Below are 19,136 nucleotides of genomic sequence, written 5' to 3'. Positions count from 1 at the left end.
TCAAAATTGGTTTTACGTAATATTTCCTTCTACTGGGTTGGTCAAAAGTTTGTTAGGGTTCTTCAATAATACGTTACTGAAAAGCCAGAACAAACTATTTTGGCCAACCTGACATGTAGTCAAGATTAAGTTTACTATGATAAAGGCATAGTGCTTAGAACTAAATGTCACTATCATCTTACAATGCTACTTCACGACCCATACACACAGCATAATACCAGTGAAATGAGATATTTTAAATGGAATAAACTACCCAAACCATGAAAGGTTACATACTAATTCCTCAGGTATCAAATTAAAAAATAGCTCAAACAATGTTATCCGAAGTGAGAAAATACCTCAAATTAACCCAAAAGAAGGAAACATAAATCAAATGCCAAACTGAATGACCAGACTTTACCCTCAAATGAACGAAATTGCATAGAATGTTACATAAATATGTTATTTATGGAGAACATTATTTTCATACCATTTTAATTCAAAATTTGAAATTTTGATAGAACTATTTTTATTCCTACAAAGATTTTCTCTTTCTCAAAAAAAAAACAAAACCAAGTTATTAAATCAAGAAGCATTTAAAGTTACTATTTACCTTTATTTGCCAAAATGTCCTGAGTATCTGTGGCTGTTCCTTCACCATTTAATATTACTCCACCTGCAAAAATATTAAAACTGAAGTCACCATAGACTTCTGTCATATTACATGTGTATTAATAGCAGGCGGCATTAAAAAAAATAGGCGCTCAGTCGTGTCAGACTCTTTGCAACCCCATGGACTGTAGCCCGTCAGGCTCCTCCGTCCATGGAATTCTCCAGGCAAGAGTACTGGTTGCTATTCCCTTCTTCAGGGAAACTTCCCCACCCAGGGATCAAACTTTCCTGAGCTGCAGGCAGATTCTTTACCATCTGAGCCACCAGGGAAGCCTCGGTGGCATTAAAGCAAACCCCATAAATAGTAATTATTTTAAAACGTTATTATATTTTAAAATTTAAATTACTGATTCAATTTCAAAATCAAACAAAGGTTTAAAAGATCAAGCTGTGTCCTCTCTTCTGTATAAAATTTACTCCTAAAGTCATAACACGATCAATTTAAACTCCAGAGTTTCAGAAACTTTAGATTGCTGATACATTAATCATTAACTATTCATCTGTAAGACAATTTTGGGGTGATAATTGCTTTAAAGCTATTTTAGTGATACAGTCACTGAAGCACAGAAGCCGGTTACAGCGTGTATTGCTTGAAGCATCAACGCCTGACGGACAGAAGAACATCCACTTCAATGTAAGGAACTGGAACTGTCTGCTGCAGTGAGTCTTTTCATGGGTTTACTGGAGGCGGAATAATGTAAAAAGACATGAAAGAAACCCCACTGAATCAATGCAGGGAGAGAAGGTACAGGAGCTGGGGCACTGGCCCTGGTGTCCGTCCCGCCTGAGCTCAGACCAGCCCGCTGATGACCCCGTGGGTCTGCACAGACACATCCAGCCCTCCCAGCCGCTGGGGAAAGGAAGACCTGGCTCATGAAACCCCAGTGGGGATTAAAGACAGTCACCCTACTGCCTAGAAACAAGAACTACTCCGTGAGTGGTAGTAATTATTTCTCTTTAATTCTATAAACATCTAGCATCGCTATCTTTTTCATAATCAAAATATTTTTAAAAAATCAAGTAAGACTTTCTCATGTGAGTACACCTTGGCTCTCTCTCCAAAACACATTTTCCCCAACTAAACACATGAGAACAAGCCTGAACAAAAACACTTAAATATCTGAATCTTTATCTAAGTGTTGTCCCCTTAAAAAAAAAAAAAAATCACACACCATGGTGTTTCAAGTGAAGTGAAAATGCCCTGTAGAAACTCAAGATTAATTCCTATCATGCTTGGGAGTTGTTAAAGAGCAGGGAAAAAAATGTTTTTTGCTTATTACAAATACAAAAAGGATATGAAGAACTAATATAAAACACCACAGAATTCCTTCCCTTTAAAAAAACAAAATCAAAACCTTGACATTTCAGGAAATCTGATTAGGAGAGAAAGGAGCGATTGTCACACACATATACTGTGAGTATTGCCTGAAATGGGATTAATAGAGCAGAATAAACGGTGGGGGGAGAGGGGCCCAGCTGAACGCCAGCCTCACAATGGGGACAGTCGACGGTGGAAAGAGCAGATAAACCAGAGGATCCTCAGAAACCCTCAGAATAAAGATGCGAGATCTGCCTCAAGTCTCCTCTTGGATTATTTCAAACCTGATAGTGACAACAATATAAATATGCCTTAAACTTAAAACCCTATCTACAACTTAAATTTTAGAACCCTTATTTATGTAAGACTCTCCCTTTCTGTTGAGAAGCATGATAAGACTGTGATTCAGACACGCTGGCTAACATAAGACAGGACTGTTTTCTTTGGGAATAAAGGAATAAAGCAGATGGGAATAAATTAAGAGAAGTCCACTTGACAAAAAGAGAAAAAAAAGCAGACCCGTTTCCTCCCCTTACTTTCTTTCCCAGGAGACCAGGCACATTTCTTTATCAAATATTTCAAACAGAATTTCTACATTTTCATCAATGAAGGTAAAAACGAACAAACTGGAATCTAATCTTTCCCCTTTCCCAACATAATGCTTCTTATTCTTACAGATGGATTTGGCTACATTTTAAATTGCAGGGAAACCTAAGAGATCTGAAATCTGAACAGTGCAGACACTTTTCCTGGCAGCATTTAGCATATTTAGACATGTCATATTTCTTGTCACTTTCCCTTTGCATTTCTGAAGTTATCTTACGCATTAATTAAAAGAAATAACATACACACGTGAAATAAACACAGGTGGACCCAACTCTTAGGGGTCTTCCCACAAATGCAAACAATGCGCATACCTGATTTAACAGCTGCTATGGCCTTCGCGGGGGTTGTCACAGCACTTATCAAGTTACAGAGTGAGTTCCCACTGCTGCTGACTTTCTGAATCTCTGGTGTTTTCAAGCTCCACTTCTCTTGTAATTTCTTGAGATATAAAAATACATTATTTTTCAGTCTTAGTAATCTTTTCCAAGTTACACATTATAATTCAGGGTCTTAAACATATTTAAAACAGTGACGATTGTGGCTTCTGACTTATGGGAGAGTGGATGGATGAGAAGGACAGCATCTCTGTTCGTTTCAACAGCCCAGGTGACTGTGAACACTGTTGGCAGTGAGGAGTGGGGTCGGGTCCATCCTGAATTCTGCTCCCAGCCACAGTGGAAGCTGGGCTACCCCCAGCTGCCATGAGTTCCAAAGTAACTGTCAACTGTAAGTCTGCAAACTGTACTAGGCCACAGGCAAGCTACAAGAAGAAATGTACTAGAAACCATTCTTAAAAATGTAAATTCAGAATTCCATTTAATAGTGAATTTTAATTATCAAAATTTCAATGAATTTTTTAATATCTAAAACTCATCCTATTATTTTCTTCCAGCATTGGGATCAATAAACAGAACATACACTTTGTAACTTTAAATAGTATATAACAAAAGATTCAAGCAACCCAACAAAATTTTAAAAATAAAAATTAGACTACATGATGAGCTTCAAACATACAATAAAGAGTTGGAATAAATATAAGGACAAAAGAAAAACAATAAACGTGCATAAGTTAAATAATAAGATTCAAAGTAAAAACACCTCTATTTTTATATAAAGCATATAAATGATGAATAATTGAAATACTCATGTATATCTACTCAAATTATACAGCCCTAAAGCTATCACAAAAAGAATAAAAATAATGAAATCATAGAAAGGCACTAGATAAATATCATTTAAAAGCAGACAAAAATAATGTAAAAACTTCAGTGAATTTTAAAAAATATACAACTCCACAATTTGGAGTAGAAATCTTGCCATAACTGGTCCTAAGTTTTAGACCTGAGTCAGATGACAAAATATTCAAATAACTTCTATCTTCAGATACTGGTTGGAGTGATTATATCCAAACTAGGGCGAAATGCAAAACTGAAGAAAAGCACCTCTTATTAACACTATGAGAAACAGTATAAAAAACAAGTGAAACGAAGTGGAGACGTGGGGGGAAGAAACCTGGGCCACTCAGCAACTCACTAAGGCGTCTCCATTAAAAAGCAAGCTGACTGCAAGTCTGTGTCCTCTAAAGGTTCGGTGAAACCCATGTCATGATTCCCAAATTTCACCAAAATACACTGCATATTCATGAAGATCTAACATGAACAGGAAGCCTCTATTCCTATGAAAAGGAAACCTATCATTCCTAACACCGGCAAATAAGAACTTAGTATCAAATACAGACACTGATTCACCTTAGTTTCTTCCAAAGATTTCTGCAAATCTTCTGCACCAAAAGAAGGCTGCACAGCGGGAACTTTTTCTGTGGTTTCTTTTATCCATGATTTTAATGATTTAACCAGGACTTGAAAAGCACCCATCTGTTCTTGACAAGAAGATACTGCTTCTTTCCTAGATCACAAACATCATTGATGAACTTAAGCCACAAAGGGAGATACTCCAAAGGACTCATAACTAATAAACAAATTATTACTTTTATATCAGATTTAACATTAAGGAAAAAGATCTTCGCCCTTGCACATGCCAACCCTGAGATATAGGAGGAAAGATTTCCTAGGTGCAAGGGAAATCAGTGAAGTCCTTGTCTATGTTTTCAGTGGAGTCCGCAGATCAAGACAGAACGGTTATGATGTCTGTCACCCATATGGAACAGCTCTCTACAGCGCTACACAAACTCTAAAGGCCAGAGAAACATCTTTAACATGATTTAGAGTCAGCGTGCTTTCATCTGTCGGCTTTATACTGTGCGAGACGCCAGCAGGCTGAGAACCAGAGGGAAACCTGTCGCCGACGGGAGGGGGAGACAGCGCCACCCAGTGGTGCCTGTGCTGCATTACAGGCCAGGCCAGGCCAGCTCTGCTCAGCTCAACCCAGCCCAGCCCAGCCCAGCCCAGCCCAGCCCAGTCCAGTCCAGTCCAACTCAGCTCAGCCCAGTCCAGCTCAACCCAGTCGTATCTGACTCTGCGACCCATGGGCTGCAGCACGCCAGGCTTCCCTGTCCATCACCTATTCCCGGAGCTTGCTCAGACTCATGTCCATAGAGTCGATGCCATCCAGCCATCTCATCCTCTGCTGTCAATTTAGTGAAGTAAACTGGTCAATTTAGTGAAGGCCAGTAAACTGGTCTTCAATGGACATGAACTTGGACAAACGCCAGGAGACAGTGAGGAACAGGGAAGCCTGGCATGCTGCAGTCCATGGGGTCGTGAAGAGCTGGACATGACTTGGCAACTGAACGACAAATCGGGTCTTTAGAGAGGACAGGACTGAGTTTCTAAAACACAAGGTGAGACCTAGTGATGCTGAGTTTTAATGGATGCCTCCCCCACAGGTACTCAGAAAGTTCCATGGTGAACTGTACACAGACCTCCCTGGACACTCAGCACCAGAGATGGAGGGCACCCGCCTGGCACATCCACAGTTCTGAGGAGAGGTCTGGCATCTGGATTTGGCCCCCGGACACTTTGTGGATCGTGTGTGCTCATGTGCAGGGGTGTGGATTATCAGCAGAAAGTCCGCGGCCGCTAAACTAATCACCAAGGACCACGTGGTTTTACCACTGGGTCCATTTGACAGAAAAAACCTAGAGTTTACCCAGGGAAACCAAGATTATTTCTTCTGTGCAATGTGAACTAAATGGGATGCAAATGATAGCTCTGTGAGTGGTTCACACAGCATGCAAAAGTTTCAGGTAGAGAATTCTAAAGAAATAAAAAGAGTTGAAAGAGAAATGGCTACTTTCTATCTTTGAGGGGGGGAAGGGGAGGCTTCTGTAAGAACTCTGGCAAAACCAGATATATATTCTAAACCAGTACGAGATCAACAGTGTATTCAGTAAAAGCTCAGTCACAAGGCTCACCCCTGTGCAGCTTTCTACCTTAATTTAGGTTCACTTTTGTATCTTATCTTGTTTGTTCATGGAATCATGTCTGATCTACAACTCCTTAAAAACCAAACTATTTTTTTAAAAAAAAAGGCATCTAGAACTACATTGGATTGATGCATAGTTTCTGAACTGAGCCCAGAAAGCCATGGCCACTGGCTATCTTTCAAGGTTATTTCAAGGTTTTTGCTGAAGGTTTCAGACTAAAGTAAGTTTAGACAACTTTCAGTAAAATACTACCACCACCATGTTCGTCACATAATGCTTTGTACTTTCATATAAGAATAATTTACTTTCCCTCCTAAATAATTTAACAAAAATACACCTCATTTTAACAGCAAAAGAATTAGCAATATAGAAGTACTTATAATTGCCCTATGCTTATTTCTCAAGTTTCCAAAACTGTTCCAGGTATCTGCATTAAGGAAATAAAAATCACGCATTCCAATTAGTATCAAGTGTAATAAAACTCAGTTTCCTAAGTGGTGCTTACTTTTCTTTGACAGTGTCCTCCATTTCCTTGAATTTCTTTGACAAATTATTTGTTTTTTCAAAAACCAGAGCCTTATCCCCTGGCAAGCCATGGCTAGAGATCTCCTTCAAGAGATTCTGCAAAACTTCCAGATCTTTCTTCCGTTCTAGCAATTCAGATGTTGATTCCTGCAAAACATCAATATGAGATGTTGCTGTGGACACAGAGAACAGACTCGTGGCTGTCAAAGGGGAGGGGTCGGGGAGGGATGGGGTCGGGGTTTGAGATCAGCAGAGGCAGACTCTTACACGCAGGAGGACAAGCAGGGTCCCACTGGCATCCGATGATAAACCACAATGGAAAAGAATATGGAAAAGAGCATACAGACTTGCATACATACACAAATACCCTTTTTCAACAACACGAAAGACGACTCTACACATGGACATCACCAAATGGCCAACACCAAAATCAAATTGATTACATTCTTTGTGGCCAAAGGTGGAGAGGCTGTAAACAGCCAGCAAAATAAGACCTGGGAGCTGACTGTGGCTCAGATCACCAGCTTCTCCACAAAATTCAGGCTTAAACTAAGAAAGTGGGGAAGACCACTAGGCTAGCCAGGTACGACTTAAGTCAAATCCCCTATGAATATGCAGCGGAGGTAACAAATAGATTCAGGGATCAGAACTTGTAAACACTGTGCCTGAAACTATGGACGGATGTCTGTAACACTGTACAGGACACAGCAAACAAACCCATCCCAAAGAAAAAGAAAAGCGAGAAGGCACAGTGGTTATCTGAGGAGGCCTCACAAATAGCAAAAGGGAGAAGAGAAGTGAAAGGCAAGGGAGAAAGGGGAAGGCCTATCCAACTAAATGCAGATTTCCAAAGAACAGCATAAAGAGACATAGAGGCCTTCTTCAATGATCAGTGCATAAAACCAGAAGAAAACAACAGAGGGGAAACACTAGAGATCTCCTCAGGGAAAGTGGAGACACCAAGGGGTCATTTTGCCCAAAGATGGGCACAGAACAGGAAATACAGGGTAGACACCTAGCAGATGCTGAAGAGATCAAGCAGAGATGGAAAGAATACACAGAAAAACTGTGTAAAAAAGATCCAAATGAACTGGATGACTACGATAGTGTGGTCAGCCACCCAGAGCCAGACATTCTGAAGAGCAAAGCCAAGTGGGCTTTAGGAAGCGTTGCTATTAATAAAGCTAGTGGATGCAATGGAATTCCAGTAGAGCTATGCAAAACCCTGAAGGATGATACCATCAAGGTGCTGCATTCGATACGTCAAAAATCTGGAAGACCCAGCAGTGGCCACAGGACTGAAAAAGGTCAATCCTCATCCCAATTTCCAAGAAGAGTACTACTAAAGAATGTGCTAGCCATTAGACAATGGATCTCATCTCTCATGCTAGTAAGGTCATGTTTAAAATCTTGCATGCTAGGTTTCAGCATTATGTGAACCAAGAACTTCTAGCCAAGCTGAGTTTAGAAAAGGCAGAGGAACCAGAGATCAAATTGCCAACATTCACTGGATCACAGAAAAAGCAAGGGAATTCCAGAAAAACACCTACCTCTTTTTTCATTGATTACACCAAAGCATTTGACTGTATGGATCATAATAAACTGTGGAAAGCTCTTAAAGAGATGGGACTACCAGACCACCTGACTGGTCTCCCGAGAAATCTGTGTGCAGGTCAGGAAGCAACTGTTAGAGCCCTGTATGGAACCACTGGCTGGTCAAAAAAAGGAGGACGACAGGGCCATCTGCTGTCACTGTGTCTGTTTAATTTATGTGCTGAGCACATCAGGAGAAATGTGGGGCTGGGTGAGTTATAAGCTGGAATCAAGAGAGCAGGAGAAACATCAACAACCTCAGATATGCGGATGATACCACTTTATGGGAAGAAAGCGAAGAGGAACTCAAAGAGCCTCTGATGAGGGTGAAGGAGGAGAATGAAAGAGCCAGCTTAAGATTCAACATTCAAAAAACAAAGATCATGGCATCCAGCCCGATTACTTCATGGCAAAGAGAGGGGAAAAAAGTGAAAGCAGTGACAGATTTCCTCTTCCTGGGATCTAAAATCACTGTGGATGGTGACTGCAGCCATGAAATCAGAAAATGCTTGCTTCTTGGCAGGAAAGCTACGACAAACTTAGAGAATGTGCTGTGAAGCAGAGACATTACACTGCCAAAAAGGTCTGCATTGTCAAGGCTGTGGTCTTCCCAGTGGTCATGTAGGTTTGTGACAGCTGGACCATAAAGAAGGCAGAGCACCGAAGAATTGATGCCTTTGAACTGTGGTGCTGGAGAAGACTCCTCAGAGTCCCTGGGACAGCAAGGAGATCCAACTAGTCAATCTTAAGGGAAATCAATCTTGAACACTCGTTGGAAGGACTGATGCTCAAGCTGAAACTCCCATATTTTGGTCATCTGATGCGAACAGCTGACTCACTTGCAAAGTCCCTGATGCTGGGAAAGATTGAGGGCAGAAGGAGAAGAGGGTGTCAGGGGATGAGATGGCTGGACGGCATCACCGATGCAATGGGCATGAACTTGGGCAAACTTTGGGAGATGGTGAGGGACAGGGAGGCCTGGCATGCTGTAGTCACGGGATTGCAAAGGGTCAGATCTGACTGGGCGACTGAACACCACCACCACACACACACACATAAAACTGACTTAGTTTGCTGTACGGCAGAAATTAACACAACACTGTAAATCAACTAGACTTCGGTAACAAAAATAAAACTATAGGATGCTGCCAGATCTTCAAAGGGCATCCCACCAAGTTGTAGGTATAGACGCAAATGACCCTTCTCAGAATGTCACAGAGCGATCCTTCCTACGATTAAAGTGTGAACCAACATGCAGGCAGGCTGTCTGAAAGAGAACATGGTAAACTTTAATTGAAAAATGCACTCTACATTCTACTCTGTGAGTTCTGGAAAACGATATGCGTAGTACCTATGATATACAGAAAATGAGAGATGGGGTTCACTTCTGGGCAACGAGCAGAGGCCTCAAGGAGGAGATGGGCTCTGAAGTTTTTAAAGGAGAAGAGCACGGATCTTGTCCAATCCATCAGCAATTTAAATGACGCCTGTTAATCGTGCTTCTGCCTGTAAATGTATGCGCTCATCTTGACTGCTGATATACTTGATCAGCTTTGTGAGTTCCACGGAAGACATACCTGCATAAACTGAGACAGCTCAGTAACATCCTTCCCAGGTACATCGGCCTCAGTGAGAGCCTGGGTTTTGGCTTCTAAGAACGTCTGGAGCTTTTCTGAGAGGTTCTCAAACCGCTCCACTTTGGTTTTGAGCTTCTCCATCTGGGCAAGTTTTTCTTTGTGTTTGTGACTTGCTTCTGAAAAGCGGAAGGCTAAGTCCTTCATCCGGGCCTGTAGCGAGGACGCGGTAGATGGGTCGGCAGTTTCCGTGAACCTGTTTACTTTCTCATTCATGGCATTTATGCTGCTCTGCCGCCCTGCAATGTCCTGCTCCAGCATCTGAAATGAACCAAATTATGTATGTACCAAATGAACCAAATAGTATGTAATAATACTATTACATAAGTAATAGAATGATGTTTACAAATAACGTCACAGACTTGTCAAGATTACTGTTCGTAACAACAGAAGCTTGAGCCACCTGTGACTACGGAAGCTAATGGGAGTGACAGACCAGCTGATGGGGTCCCCCGGGGTCCCCCACCCCCAGCCCCCGCCCTGGCCAGCCAGGGAGCCTGGAGACAGCTGGCCGGCTGCCCTGGAGACGCAGCAGGCGGCCGCCACTCGGCGACCCCGGGACCTCCCGCAGCCCAGGGATTAGCCACGCTTCTGGTTTTCCGAAGGCCAGACAACAAGACTGATCTGATTAACTCCTGGGCAGCGGGCTGAAGCCGGGCGAACAAACAGAGCCCGGTGTGTGAGACGCCCTCTGCCACGAGCGATGCTCAGGAAAGGTACAAGCAGCCCGTCTCTGCTCCTTCACCCACGTGACCGTGCAAGCACTACTTTCTGTGCTGCTATACTCGGGAAACATCTCTTTACGCCTTAAATTCATCGTAATCTACCCATCTGTGGCGCTCATGACACTTTTTTCAATATAATTTTTAACTGAGCTATAACTGACATATACATATAACATTATGTTACAGTAATGTTAAACAGTAAATCAGTTTCAGCTGCACGACATAACTGGGCTCCCCCGATGCCCCAGCAGGTAAAGAATCTGCCTGCAATGCAGGAGTCACAGGAGATGTGGGTTCAGTCCCTGGGTCAGGAAGATCCCCTGGAGAAGGAAATGGCAAGCCAGTATTCTTGCCTGAAAACTCCCACGGACAGAGGAGCCTGGCGGGCTCCAATTCAATGGGTCTCAAAGAGTTGGACATGACTGAGCGACCAAGTTCACACCCGCATATAACATGAAGATTCAGTAGTTGGAAATATTGCTAAATGCTCACCACAATAAGTCTAGGTAACGTTCATCACCACACCAAGTTAAAATTTTTTTCTTGTGATAAAAACTTTTAAGATCTACCCTCTTAGTAACTTTCCTACAATTATTTTGAATTTACCCAATATCAAGTGCTATTTTAGCCAGAGAACCCAACAATATACAGGTTCAAGTTCCCAGGAAAAATAAGTCTGTTTTCCCTGAAGAAAATTAGAGAGTTATGCTTTCTGCCATCAAAAATGATGCTTACAACTCAAGACCACATGTTGAGGAGGATATATATATATAAAAGAGCAAATAATGTTACACTGACACTTTATATATAGGTTTTATGTCTGCACATGGGGAAATCGAGGATATATGAATTTTAGGGATGAAAATGTGCAGTGAGGATGAGGGAAAGGCTTTGAGACACGCAGAGCATGAAAGCATCCACACTTCTTAACTAATCGGAGATGTTTTTACTGTCACTGAAAAGCGGTCTACTTGCTGTCTGGAGTCACTTACGATGCTTTTACTGATGACATCCTGCAAAGCGCTGGAACTCAAGGGCAGTTGGCACGGCTCCTGAAGGCAGCGCTCCACGCCCGCCATCCAGAGCAGCATCTCGTCTAGGCCGTCCTGCACGCTCAGCGAGCGGGTCAGCGTCATCTGCAGCCTCTCGTTCCGCTCGCTCACGGACGCGGACAGGTCATCATACCTCCCGACAATGTCATCTAGTCCAAAAGAATCAGGGAACGTCAACCACTAAGTGCTCTCTGCCCCCTTCCTTTGCAGAATACGCTAAGGAGAACCACAGAATTCCCACACTAGAACTGGAAGAAGAAGAAAAGATTTAAGTGGCAAATTCACATGTGCACCATCAGAGCACCAACAAAACCTGAAAACAGAAAGCAAAGATCCCAGTGGAAAATAGAAAGCTGGGGATTTTTGACTAGTGTCTACATGTGTATATCATCTGGATTTGAAAAGAGCTTTTGGGATGTGTAAACATTTGAATTGTCCCACAGAAATCAAAGAGTTCCAGATAGCCAATCTCTGGAATACATGGTGGTTTCTCAATGTGACATTTCAGATTAGCCACACTTCTTAACTACGTGGGGGAAAAAGGTGTCAGTTGCATAGAGCTGATTTCAAGGAAAAACATACACTTCTAAGGATTTATTCAGAATTCACCTTGACACATAAAAATTATTTCAATCTCTGTCTCTCTTGCTATCTCTCATACACACACATACACATTTAGGTTTTGTCATACTTTGCATCCTAAGCAAAGTATTCAAGTACACAGAAGCTGGCAAAGACAAATGTTAATAGAAAACAGACAACAAAAATCCACATAAAATGAAGGAGGCTGAGATTGCGCTTCTAAGGTTAACACTGAATTTCTTTGATAAATTTAAAAGCAGACAAAAAGGGAAGAAAAAAAACAAAGTTAACAGACCGACCTATCAGATGAGATTAGTTTCCATTCTGAAGACTTAAGATGCTTAAAAAAAAAATCTTTCTGGCTAGTTTTCATTCGTATATAAAGCTCTACATTTTAACATCCTATATTCTATACTGCAGACCAATGAGAAATTCAAAGAACAATGGTTTTTAATGTATTCCCCTCTCCTTTCCTCCCCACAATCTGTCCCTTTGGAAAACAATCATCAATTACCACTTACTGTCCAAGAATCTGAAAAAAATTGTAATGATTTCTGAATGCCATCATCTGATACACTATACAATGTTTCAGTGCAAGAAAATATTTGACCTGAAACATCTCTATAAAAATGAAACACCTTACACTCTTATGTTTAGCCCACAGAACATATTCCATACAATTTTTGTTTGTTCTAATATTATATCATGAGAAAATAGTTTGCCAAGTTTTCACCTAACTGAGAGTTTCAACTGGGATGCATTAAGGAGTCAGTCACGCTCCTTTCATGAAAGCACTAAGACGGCCCTGGGAAGGGGTGGGGAGGGCACAGTCTCTGATATGCACCTAGGTGCCCAGAGCAGACAGGAGCAGGTTCGAGCTCACAATTCTGTGAACGTCACAGAGCAGGCCACCCGAACTGCAGGTCACGACTGGCAAGTGAGCCGCTCCTCACATGGGCAGCTCCATGCCTCCCCAGGCACCATCCTGTCTGCTCCACCGCGGCAAGTGATGTCCCAGGCAAAGGCACTATTCTAATAAACTTAGCACACACAACGCTGTAAATCAACTATACGTCAATTAAAAGTTTTTCTAATCAACGCGTAGTTTATTTTTGGACTTAGTAATAAAATATTATCACTAAATTCTTAATGTTACTAACTAAAACTTACTCTAGAAAAACGTACAAACAAAATTTACTTTTAGAATGTTACTTTTTTAAGTGGTAGGTTCTCTTAGAAGTCAACTAGATCTTAAGAGAAACTCCTCTATATCTTAAATATACTTTCACATATCCCCGGAAAACTATGCTAGAGAGAAGTTTTAGTCTTAAAACAGTGTAACATATGTTAAATAATGTAACACATATTTTTAAACAAATGCAAGTGAACTGTGTACACTTAACAATGGGGAAAATGTCAAAATACTTCTTCAAGTCACAGAATCAAACATAATATGAGTCTTTTGTCTCCCCCAAGTCCCTTTACAAGTCCTCTCAGCAGTGGTTACCAATGTAACCAGTGCCTGGGACAGAGAAACATGTTGTAACTTCCACTCTTAATGTGATCTTATACTTTAACATATTACATTTTTTGTGTCTTACAATCATAATGCACATAATATGTTAAGATAGTAACATCTGAAATTTATAAATACACATGCATCTCTGAGGATCTATAGACACATGTGGAGAAGTACAGGACAGGATGTGTGATCAGGAGATTGTAACTGTCTCCAGAGAACAAACTGGTGGCAGCCAAGGTAGTGGGGGTCGGGGAGATGGAGCTGGGGGCATAGCAGACATAAGCTATTGTGCACAGGATGGATAAAGAACAAGGCCCTGCTGCATGGCACAGGGAACTGTGCTCAACATCCTGTGATAAACCACAAAGGAAAAGAACATTATCAGTTCAGTTCAGTCACTCAGTCGTGTCCAACTCTTTGCGACCCCAGGAATTGCAGCATGCCAGGCCTCCCTGTCCATCACCAACTCCCGGACTTTACTCAAATTCATGTGCATCGAGTCGGTGATGCCATCCAGCCATCCCATCCTCTATGGTCCCCTTCGCGTCCTGCCCCCAAGCCCTCCCAGCATCAGGGTCTTTTCCAATGAGTCAACTCTTCACATGAGGTGGCCAAAGTACTGGAGTTTCAGCTTCAGCATCAGTCCTTCCAATGAACACCCAGGACTGATCTCCTTCAGGATGGACTGGTTGGATCTCCTTGCAGCCCAAGGGACTCTCAAGAGTCTTCTCCAACACCACAGTTCAAAAGCATCAATTCTTCGGCACTCAGCTTTCTTCACAGTCCAACTCTCACATCCATACATGACCACTGGAAAAACCACAGCCTTGACTAGGCAGACCTTTGTTGGCAAAGTAATGTCTCTGCTTTTTAATATGCTGTCTAGGTTGGTCATAACTTTCCTTCCAAGGAGTAAGCGTCTTTTAATTTCATGGCTGCAATCACCATCTGCAGTGATTTTGGAGCCCAAAAAAATAAAATCTGACACTGTTTCCCCATCTATTTCCCATGAAGTGATGGGACCAGATGCCATGATCTTAGTTTTCTGAATGTTGAGTTTTAAGCCAACTTTTTCACTCTCCTCTTTCACTTTCATCAAGAGGCTTTTTAGTTCCTCTTCGCTTTCTGCCATAAGGGTGGTGTCATCTGCATATCTGAGGTTATTGATATTTCTCCCGGCAATCTTGATTCCAGCTTGTGCTTCTTCCAGCCCAGCGTTTCCCATGATGTACTCTGCTTCTAAGTTAAATCAGCAGGGTGACAATATACAGCCTTGACATACTCCTTTTCCTATTTAGAACCAGTCTGTTGGTCCATGTCCAACAGACATGTTGCTTCCTGACCTGCATATAGGTTTCTCAAGAGGCAGGTCAGGTGGTCTGGTATTTCCATTTCTTTCAGAATTTTCCACAGTGTATTGTGATCCACACAGTCAAAGGCTTTGGTATAGTCAATAAAGCAGAAATAGATGTTTTTCTGGAACTCTCTTGCTTTTTTGATGAGCCAGCAGATGTTGGCAATTTGATCTCTGGTTCCTCTGCCTTTTCTAAAACCAGCTTGAACATCTGGAAGTTCATGGCTCATGTATTGCTGAAGCCTGTCTTGGAGAATTTTGAGCATTACTTTACTAGCATGTGAGATGAGTGCAACTGTGTGGTAGTTTGAGCATTCTTTGGGATTGCCTTTCTTAGGGACTGGAATGAAAACTGACCTTTTCCAGTCCTGTGGCCACTGCTGAGTTTTCCAAATTTGCTGGCATATTGAGTGCACCACTTTCACAGCATCATCTTTCAGGATTTGAAATAGCTCAACTGGAATTCCATCACCTCCACTAGCTTTGTTCGCAGTGATGCTTTCTAAGGCCCACTTGACTTCACATTCCAGGATGTCTGGCTCTAGGTGAGTGATCACACCATCGTGATTATCTGGGTCGTGAAGATCTTTTTTGTACAGTTCTTCTGTGTATTCTTGACATCTCTTCTTAATATCGTCTGTTTCTGTTAGGTCCATACCATTTCTGTCCTTTATCGAACCCATCTTTGCATGAAATGTTCCCTTGGTATCTCTAATTTTCTTGAAGAGCTCTCTAGTCTTTCCCATTCTGTTGTTTTCCTCTATTTGTTTGCATTGCTCGCTGAGGAAGGCTTTCTTATCTCCCCCTTGCTATTCTTTGGAACTCTGCACTCAGATGGGAACATCTCTGTGTATACAGGCGCATCACTGTACTGCACAGCAGAGATTAATACCACACTGCAACTCAACTAGACTTCAGTTACAAAAAGATGATAAAAAAAGAAACTGCACTACATCACTGTTTAAATCCATGAAAGAAATACTGTAGCATAAAAAGTGTAACATTTCATATGCTTCTTTCACATAGTCTTGAAACAATGCAGACGTTATGGTCATTATTACTGATATTTTGCCTCCAGGGTTCTTGCTTCTTTGAATACAAAATCATAAATAAGATGAAACATTTTTTCTTGTAAGTTAGAAGCATATTGTATACAGCTAGAAATAAGTCATCTGAAAAAAACATTTTTTAAAAAAGATTCTGAATGTCTGAAAAAACGAAAAAGGTGTCTCTTCTACAGAATGGTTTTATTTTTTAAACTCACTTTTGTTGGAGTAGAGTTGATTTACAATGTTGTGTTACTTTCCGCAGCACAGCGAAGTGTATCAGTTATCCCTACATACACACATATATAGGACCTCCCTGGTGGGTGCCTAACACATACATACACCGTTTTTTAGATTCCATTCCCATGTAAGGACTATTAAGTAGACAGAGTGATTTTAGAAGAGCAAAGCTTCATCCTTCTCTTTACGTAAAATTTCAACTCAGATTTTAATGCCAGCTCTGTTGTGGTGAAAGGTCTGTTAATCATTTGCTGTGTTAGGATTTTTATTTCACACCAGTTCAGTTCAGTCGCTCAGTTGTGTCTGACTCTTTGCGGCCCCGTGGATTGCAACATGTCAGGCTTCCCTGTATATTACCAACTCCCAGAGCTTGTTCAAACTCATGTCCATTGAGTTGATGATGCCATCCAGCCATCTCATCCTCTGTTGTCCCCTTCTCCTCCTGCCCCCAATCCCTCCCAGCATCAGGGTCTTTTCCAATGAGTCAACTCGTCGCATAAGGTGGACAAAGTATTGGAGCCTCAGCTTCAGCATCAGTCCTTCCAATGAACACCCAGGACTGATTTCCTTTAGGATGGACTGGTTGGACTTTCTTGCAGCCCAAGGGACTCTCAAGAGTCTTCTCCAACACCACAGTTCAAAAGCTTCAATTCTTCAGCGCTCAGCTTTCTTTATGGTCCAACTCTCACATCCATACATGACCATTGGAAAACTATAGCTTTGACTAGATGGACCTTTGTTGGCAAAGTAATGTCTCTGCTTTTTAATATGCTGTCTAGGTTGGTCAAAGCTTTTCTTCCAAGGAGCAAGCATTTTTTAATTTCATGGCTGTGGTCACCATCTGCAGTGATTTTGGAGCCCAAAAAAATAAAGTCTGTCACTGTTTCCCCATCTATTTCCCATGAAATGATGGGACCAGATGCCATGATCTTAGTTTTTCGAATGTTGAGTTTTAAGTCAGCTTTTTCACTCTCCTCTTTCACTTTCATCAAGAGGCTCTTTAGTTCCTCTTCACTTTCTGCCATAAGGGTGGTGTCATCTGCGTATCTGAGGTTACTGATATTTCTCCTGGCAACCTTGATTCCAGCTTGTGCTTCATCCAGCCTGGCATTTCACATGATGTACTCTGCATATAAGTTAAATAAGCAGGGTGACAATATACAGCCTTGATGTATTCCTGTCCCTATTTGGAACCAGTCTATTGTTCCATTCCAGTTCTAACTCTTGCTTCTTGACCTGCATACAGATTTCTCAAGAGGCAGGTCAGGTGGTCTGGTATTGCCATCTCTTGAAGAATTTTCCACAGTTTGTTGTGATCCACACCATCAAAGGCTTTGGTATAGTCAATAAAGCAAAAGTAGATTTTTTTTTTGGAATTCTCTTGCTTTTTCTATGATCCAAAGGATGTTGGCAATTTGATCTCTGGTTCCTCTGCCTTTCCTAAATCCACCCTGAACACCAAGAAATTTTCACACCAAGCATTTCACACCAAGAAATACTTAATAATGTCAAACAACACATTAAATACAGGAAAAGAAGCAAAGTTAAAACAAAAAATACAGGAAGACATTAAGCGACGTTAACAGATAATCCACTGTGCATTTAAACTAAATACTGTGAGTAGACACCAAGGGTAACATAACAGCTCTGTTCTCAAGAAAGTCACCATCTAATCTGAGAGGATGCACAAGCATCACTGGAACTGAACAGAGTTTCTAGGATCACGAAAAGAACCCAGGAGAGGAGAAGCGGGAACATTTCAACCTCTTATCACTGAGCTCCCACTCTGACAAGACTTCTCAAGCTTCTGCTCCTGGCCATAGGTTGGAAATCTAGCTCAGCCCAATCCCAACAACCAAAAGAATCTTGTTGGGGTCTACTTTCTCTGAGTATTGCACATTATTTCTTTTTTAATTAACTAAAATATAAAATAAAATTTTTAAAAAACCTAAATGTAAGGCTGGATACTATAAAACTCTAAGAAGAAAACACAGGCAGAGCACTCTGAAATAAATCGCAGCGGTTTCTTTTTGGATCCACCTCCTACAGTAACGGAAACAAAAACAAAAATAAACAAATGGGACCTAATTAAAAGCTTCTGCACCACAAAGAAAACCATAAACAAAATGAAAAGACAACCCACAGAATTGGATGAAATATTTGCAAATGAAGCAACTGACAAGGGATTTTCCAAAATATACAGTTTGTGCAGCTCAGTATCAGAAAAACTAGCAACTCAATAAAAAAATGGGCAGATCTAAATAGACATTCCCCTAAAGAAGACATAAAGATGGCCAAAAAGCACATGAAAAGATGCTCAACATCACTAATTATTAGAGAAATATAAATCAAAACTACCATGAAATATCACGTCACACTGGTCAGAATGGTCATTAACAAAAAATCCACCAACAATAAAACACTGGCAAGAGTGTGGAGAAGGGGAAACCCTCCTACACTGTTGGTGCAAATATAATTTGGTGCCATCACTGCGGGCAAGAGTTCCCCAAAAAATCTAAAAACAGAGTTACCGTAGGATCCAGTCATCCCATTCCTGAGTATATATCCAGAGAAAAATGTGATTCAGAAAGATACATGCACCCCAATGTGCAGAGCAGGACTACTTACATTAGCCAAGACACGGAGACAAGCTAAATGTCCATCGACAGATGAACGGACAAAGAAAATGTAGCATCAATACATATATACAGTGGAATATTACTCAGCCATAAAAAGAACAGGGCAATGCCATTTGCACCAACACAGATGGACCCAGAGATTATCATAGTGAGCGAAGTCAGACAGAGAGTGACAAATATACAGTATCACTTATATGTGGAATCTAGAAATACTGACACAAATGAACTTATTCACAAGACAGAAACAGACTCACAGACACACAA

The 19,136-nt window shown here is 41.3% G+C and overlaps 1 protein-coding gene across 12 annotated transcripts in view; it reads right to left on the bottom strand.

The window, feature by feature from the left end:
- The window catches only part of DST (dystonin), a 517,500-nt gene that overhangs the window by 111,616 nt on the left and 386,748 nt on the right, over nt 1-19,136 (bottom strand). For all 12 annotated transcript variants that reach the window (XM_061146340.1, XM_061146344.1, XM_061146341.1 and 9 more), the window contains 6 exons: nt 11,430-11,638; nt 9,656-9,973; nt 6,466-6,632; nt 4,324-4,480; nt 2,887-3,013; nt 593-655 (listed from right to left, as the gene is read on the bottom strand). In XM_061146340.1, coding sequence (XP_061002323.1) covers nt 593-655; nt 2,887-3,013; nt 4,324-4,480; nt 6,466-6,632; nt 9,656-9,973; nt 11,430-11,638 — 1,041 coding nt within the window. The remainder of the gene's footprint in view (nt 1-592; nt 656-2,886; nt 3,014-4,323; nt 4,481-6,465; nt 6,633-9,655; nt 9,974-11,429; nt 11,639-19,136) is intronic.

Source organism: Dama dama, chromosome 7, assembly GCF_033118175.1.
Source record: "Dama dama isolate Ldn47 chromosome 7, ASM3311817v1, whole genome shotgun sequence".
Classification (NCBI taxonomy): domain Eukaryota; kingdom Metazoa; phylum Chordata; class Mammalia; order Artiodactyla; family Cervidae; genus Dama; species Dama dama.
This window is presented reverse-complemented; position numbering and strand designations above follow the sequence as displayed.